Below are 7,236 nucleotides of genomic sequence, written 5' to 3'. Positions count from 1 at the left end.
AAAGATACAAGGCTTTCTATTGAATAAACAAGAAAATTATATAGTGAGTTTTAGTTAAATTTAGAGAAAAATTAAACCTGAGTCAATACCATCTCTACATCATGACAGACTATCATCACATTGTTGAAGAGATTAAAAGTATGGGCAATTACCTAGATAATCAGAGAACTTTTAGAAATCTCACATTGCACAAACCAAGTTTGCGAAGAAGATACAAGACTTTCTATTGAATAAACAAGAAATTATACAGTGGGTTTAAGTTAAATCTAGAGAAGAAATTACTCGGTCAATACCATCTCTCCATCATCATAGAGAGACTATCATCACTTTGTTGGATATGTTAACATCATATTGTCGGACTAAAAGTATGGACATCTACATAGATAACCAGAGAACATTAGGAATCTGACATTGCACAATTAACATTTGACTGAAAAATATACAGCAAGAGAAAAACAATCTATGTTGAAAGTCTGAAAACATATGTACTTAGATAAAGGGATCTCACAATAGTTCATCGGTTAGCCACTCATCCAATAAACTCGTATCTTTAAGAAATAGACCAATTATATAATGGATTAATGGGGAATGGATCATCCTTATATCAATAGCTGTAGGAGTCAAGATATACTTTTGCATTGGAAAATGGAGGTCTCAAATTGTTTGGCCATATTATCATGATAAAGATATATACAATGGATAGAAAAACATGCAGCAAAGAAAAAATAATATCTGTATTTAAAAGATATCTACTAACATATAGAAAAGCAATAATAGTTAGATCATATCTCTGCATCTGCTCTTGAAATATCCAGGATTAATTAAATTACAATAAAACAACAGAGAACAGCTTACCCTTTCAGTTAACTTATTTTTGAGTTCTCGCCAATGCCCATATGCTTTCTGGCGAAGAGCATCAGCATCCCTGAATTGTTGTTGAAGACCTCTCAAAATTTGTTGTTCCTCATCATATTTCTTCCTTGCAGCATTTGCATTGGCTTCAGTTCGCAGCACCTTAGTTCTAAGAGAATCCAGTTCCTTCTTCAAAAGCTGCAGGCAAAAAACTAGTTTGTTAGTAAAGATGAAAGGAAAACATTAAAAAGATTACAACAGTTCGACTAAAATACATTAAATTGCTCATCAATCTGTTCCTTTTGGTCAACTGCCTCATTGATTTCAGTACTTGAATATGTTTTTGAAGTGAGTTGGTCACGCTGTTGTCTCAACTGTTTAAGCTCATGAATATACTTCTTTTCTTCTTTCAATGGCATGGTTACATGCTGAAGCTCAAATTCCATTGATTGTATCTGACCAAGAAAACAAATAACTGAAGATGAATAAAAAGAAAACTAACAGTTGAAACACCCTCAACCAAGATCACCTGAAACTCACCTTGGAATCAAGTTCCTCAATTGAATGTACATTTTTCAACTTGTTTATCGTTAACTGGAGAGACTCCATCTGCTGGCGTTTAGCAGTAACCACAGCTCTTGCAGCCCGGTCTTCTGCTTTTTCATCTTCAAATTTCTTCCAGAATTCATTACATGTCATCTGAGGATAAAACAGAACAATAAAAAATCTAAATAGAAAAGTAATCTAATGAATCATCAGGATCCTCTGATACCTTCTGCCTCTCAATAGAAACTTTTATAGAATCCCTTCTTTGTGTTTTCTCATTCACTTCTGACTGTGCAGTTTGTATGCTTACCGAAAGTTGGTTGTCGATAAATCTTGGAATTTTAACTATGTAACATGCTTGTGGTTTACCAAAATTGGTCGTCACCTTTTCAACAGCTAAATTTGATGCGGTATGATCTTTGACTAGCACCTGACTCTCTTCTAGAACTCCAGATTCTCCATGGACACTATTGCTTCCACCATCGAATGACCTCTCAACTTCATTTGAACTATCCAAAGAAGTGCTAGATTCTACAGACTCCTTTGAAACAGCAAATTCAGATTCAATGGCATCAACATCATTTACAACTGCATTTTCATTAGTTTCATTTATACAACTACCATTTTCAGCTACATCATGTCTACCTGCTGCACATGTAGTAGCAACATCAGAAAAGAAAATTTCACCTGAATTTATAAATTCTAATGCTAGAACTGTTTTGTTAATTGTACCTGTTGGGCTGGGAACATCTACTGCACTCAACGTGACAGCTTCCTGTTCTGAAGGGCATGCATCTTGGCAGCTAGATAATCCATTGCCAGAATCTGACAGAATCTGGGGAGAAATAGAAATTTCCAGTGACTTGCTCTCAGCAACACAAGATACATCTGAGCTGCAGCAATCTTCTTTCGGATGCAAATCAACGGACTGTTCAACAATCAAAATGTCACCAATGGTGTCACCACTTGTTACAGCTTCATCAACCATGGCACTAATCTCAGGTGCAGGAACATCGGTGTGAGCTTTGGAACATCCACTACTATCTACTGTTTCTAAATTGGTTATACTATTGGCAACTATATGTGTCCTATTTTCTTCTAAACATTCTTCTGAAATAGGATGACCCATATGCTCATGATCAGCAGAATATTCAGAAGGCTGGCTCTCTGTAACCAATCCCTCAAAATTCTGTTCTTTTTGAACTTCAACAGCTGATATCAATTCGTCTTGGTTACTAATACACGTCCTTTGATCCTGAGGCTCCGCAATCAGTTCTACTTCGGTAGCTAACTCTAAAGTTTCTTGCTCTTTATTGTTTGAAACATGAGTTTCAGGAATTACCAGCTTTTCTTGGTCATGCTTTTTTGTTGCTTTAAGCACAGACCCAGACCCCTCTGTCTCCAGCAATAAAACATTTATCTCCCTATATGCTTGGCTAGTATCATCTGTATTCAAAGTGAAAATTTCTTGCTTTTCATCAGCTATGATAACTGTCACCTCTTCCTTCTCATGGTGGGTATTGTTGAGCTCAAGTTCGTTTTTGCTTTCTTGTTTATCATCTTCTACAGAAGATATTTTGGATTCCTTTTCTAGTTGTGTCCCAATACCTAAACTCTCACATTGTTGATTTTCATCATAAACTGATAATTCTAAATTGCCCTGTTTGTCAATTGCTGTAACCAGAGCATTGCTCTCCTTCCCTACTTCAGCAGTTGATTCTTCTTTTACAAAGTCTGCATCCTTGACTAGAATTTCACTTTCTTGTTTTTCTACCTCAACATGCAAGTCTGGCTTAGCAGTTTCTCGACTACTATCATCCTCTACCTGATCCTGACCATTCTCCATGTTCAGCTCCATATTGCCCTCTTCACTGCATGCCTGTTCGTTCACTCCACAGATTCCACTTTTAATGTCTGGTACCTTCTCATCTCGAACCTCATTACCTAGACTTCCCTCGAGTGCTTCACCTATTCCTTCCTTGGCCACTATTCCTGAATCTGATTCGACTCCTTCCTCTTCCGCATCACGATAGGTGGTAATATGTTTGCAATCATCATCCACAGTCACTGCTGCATCTGCAGTGGGATCAGCATTTCCATCGAGATCACCCGCTTTCTCAGGAATCAATTCCCCATTTTCTCTTTTCACCTTGATCGGCTCTAGATCTCCTACAGCAACCGGATCTAATTTGACATCCACATCAAGATCCCGCTGCCATGATTCGTCCAAATTACCATTCCCCATCGCGATCAATCCTCCAGTCCAACCACTATCCTTCTCCTCACCAACCAAACAAGCAATGGCATTAGCGTCCCCTGTAACCTTTCGATCACCGTCCTTCCCTAAACCCAGACCAACCGACCCCTCGATTTCGACCCGAGATCCAACACTAAACTCGCTCAAATCCGCCGTCATTGCTCAAGCTACGATAAATTAGCACAGGAATTAGTATAACAACTCTTCAAAAACTAACTCGTAACTGCATCGCTGATAAGCAAATAGTCCAAAGCAAAAAAAAAAATTTAAATTAAATTAACCGAGTCAAAAAAAAAAAAAAGCAAACCTCTGGAGATCAGGAGCGATCACTCACAGGATCCGCGTCGTTTTAGGAGAAGCGACCTCAAAAAACCACAGCACGGTCACACCAAAAACACCTCGCCGGAGATCCCAATAGTTACCTCAGCCAGATCTCACCCTTCCATCGACAGATCCGAGATCCCGCACTCGTACCTCTCCCACTCGCGCGCGTTCTCCACTCGCTTACCAATGCACGAAGCGACGAGGAAGGCGACGTAGAGAGATGGAAAGATCAAGCGAGACCAAAGCGAGCAAGGAAGGGGTGAGGAATTTAAAACGGGAAGAGCAATCCACGGTTTGTTTGAATAAAACACTGCTATTCCTCGAGGATATTTCGGATCGTCACGTCCCCGTTCCCCGGTTTTGTTTTTTTCCCTAGCCAATGCCTCCAGTAACTTCGCGGTCCCCGCCGCGGGGCCCACTCGTTACCAGCAAAAAGGGTAAATGGTGAGTTTGGTCGAGTACTTACTATATTAAAAAAAAAATGATAAATCTCAATCAGTATACTCAATCTCTGAAAGTGATCGGTTCGATCTTATGAAAATTTCCACCGACCATCAGATAAATTGGGAAGCGCATACGACGATCAATCCAGATGCCCAACTAGTACTTACGATACGATGAAATCGATTTATTCTTACGATATAAGAATAAACCGATTCCATCGTCACAAATACGGAACATACTAATTATCAGACCCTAAATCCCACGTGCCAAAATCAAAGAGCCCGCTTCGGAGTCGAGTCGGAACTGAATTGATTAATTTGATTATTTTTTAAAAATATTAAAAAATGCTAATAAAAATTGGATTTAATTAATTTCCAAAATTCAAAATGGAAACCGAATCATAGATATTTTAAAAAATTAAAATAAATTGTTGAGTTATTTTAATCGAATTGAAATTTCATCGAACTAATGGTCAACCAAAAATGGGAGCCGGCGTGGGCCCAGGTTTCCCGCGGTTAGGGTGTTTGTTGGGGTAGCGGTAAAGCCGAAAGGGGCATTCAATTGAAAGCGAAAGAGAAAAAAAACACGGACGACACATTCGAGAACAAGGCAAACTCGTCAATAATTGCGGCTTCCTTGCGCGCCTTCACATTGTTCGCGTGTTGCATAGGTGAGTTGGTTACGATGCAGCAGATTTGTAGAAGAGGGCAAGGGTTCGAATCCTGACGAAGCCAGGCAATACCCCTCCTACGTCGTAACCAACTGCACTTTCTCGATTTACCTCCTCACAGATGGTCGTAGGACCGACCGTGTGGGGCCGCTAAGGTGACGGATCCACCTTTATGCAGAAGAAAAAGCGTGTTGCACCTCAGTATTTATCCATTCTGTCAAGATTTTTTTTTTTTTGCTTTTTTAATCTTTTCGATGTTTTAAAAACAGGATCGGAGGCCAAATCGAAGATTAAACATCGCCATGTGGAAACATCAATTTGGCATAAATATCGCGTTGACAAGGACGTCGAAACCTACGACCACCCTAAGATCGACGTCGGGTCCCCAGCTAACCTACCGTGCCCTCATTTGTGTTTAATGATGGATCGATCGTTCTGAATATTTAGCTCGAACTTGGTGTTCTTTTTCATCCATCCACAAAATATTTATACAAAGACTATTTTAAGGGGGGAAATCATTAAATTCAATAATTGCACGTCTTTAAAAGCTACTGTATTGGATAGAAATGGCGAGATCTGGTCGAGTTATTAGTGATTGAACATTAATGTCATTCAAACGAAATGCGTAAATTCATGATTCTATTCCACGATTAATTCCTGCATACCAAAGAATAAGACTTTCTTTTTCATACAGAGAGTAAAAATTTTACAATGCTCTCTGATAAGATAATTCAAATGTACGCCTAAGAGAGTAAAAAATGTATATATCATTTTTAAAATTAAGTGGTAAAAATTTAAAAATTAAAAATATTTTTAAAGAGAAAATATAAGTATAAATATTAGATGAAATATATTATGATTCTAATGTAATATGAGATAAGATGATATTAAAATTGAAAATAATAGTTAAGAGTTTTAATCGGTGAGTCAAATTGACATCTTGATGGTGGAATGAGATATCGTGATTGTGGAATGAGAAAGTAAAAGGGAAAGGGAAGAAAAATAAATCATCTATAAGGAATTATATATTTATAAGAATAAAAAAATTTTAAAAAATATTCAAGAGTCAAAAAAAAGAAAATAAAAAAGTAATGAACGAAATTAAGAATAAAATTTTTGAATAATTATATAAAAATGCGATACAAAAGAATGAAAAATAGATATTTATAGAATAGCTTATAAAGTGAAAGGGAGAAAGACAAAAGATTTTATTTAAATAAGATGTATTAAAGATAAATACAATATGATACTAGTAAATGATAGAGAAATAAAAAAATGGTGAAAGAAGTATTTTCATCAAAAATTTTTAATGAAGATTTAGATGATCAACTTAACTTGGGTAATTTAAGTAGGTTAAATAAGTATAAAAATTTAAATTTTTATTATAAAATTCAAATTTTAAAAGTAAAATAAACTTTAATTGGGAGGCAAAATAAAAAAAGTCATTGGACCATATGATATTTTGATAGAGATATGAAATTACGTACCTAGGAAAATAAAGTATTGAATGACTTATAAAAGTATTTAACATGATATTAAAAATGAAAAAAAAATATCTGATCAATAGAGAGTAAGTACTTTAGTATGTAGGATTGGTGGGCATACTAGAGGGGGTGAATAGAGCTTTTGTCGTTCATTCATTCTATTAAAAACTCACAGCGGATATTAGAATCACAAGCATAGGGGATTCGTGAATTTATTTGGTTTATAACCTCCAAGAATTAATATATCCAAGGTCTATGCACGGGAAGACGATCGTCCACTAATAATCTCCTTTCTGAAACTTTTTCAGAGATGGAGAAATCCATCTTACAATCCAAAATATATAAATAAAAGTATAAAATATAAGACTAAAATGAAATAATCAAACATTCGTGTTAGTCGATCCGGAAATCTAAGCGTAACGCACCTTCTTGGAGCTTTTTTGGTCGTACGAGCAAGATCCGTTTACGTTCACCAGCACCGTAGGATGAAGAATATGTAGAATTAGAGTTGCTCCTTATGGTTCACGTTGAAACCCTTATATAGACTTTTTCGAGCGCTTGGATTCTTATCCAGGCGCTTGGAGTCGATCATATCCTGATCCGGTTCCGTCGGTCTATTGAGGTCAATTCTTCCTGATCCGAGCACCTAGACCATCAAG

The 7,236-nt window shown here is 36.8% G+C and overlaps 1 protein-coding gene across 1 annotated transcript; it reads right to left on the bottom strand.

Annotated features, from left to right (window-relative positions):
• Window positions 1-855: 855 nt before the first annotated feature.
• Window positions 856-4,274, bottom strand: LOC141818771 (uncharacterized; the record flags this gene model as incomplete). Its single annotated transcript, XM_074706217.1, is given in 6 exon segments — window positions 856-1,050; window positions 1,128-1,307; window positions 1,393-1,551; window positions 1,625-2,046; window positions 2,131-3,822; window positions 3,963-4,274. Coding segments are annotated over 5 exon segments (2,640 nt in total), but the record flags the coding sequence as incomplete, so codon positions are not given.
• Window positions 4,275-7,236: the final 2,962 nt, after the last annotated feature.

Source organism: Curcuma longa, unplaced genomic scaffold (genome assembly GCF_044706935.1).
Source record: "Curcuma longa cultivar G26 ecotype Majalengka, Jawa Barat unplaced genomic scaffold, ITB_CL_G26_1.1 contig_25940, whole genome shotgun sequence".
Taxonomy (NCBI): Eukaryota; Viridiplantae; Streptophyta; class Magnoliopsida; order Zingiberales; family Zingiberaceae; genus Curcuma; species Curcuma longa.
Note: the sequence above shows the minus strand (reverse complement) of the source record. Positions and strands in the feature narration are given on the sequence as shown.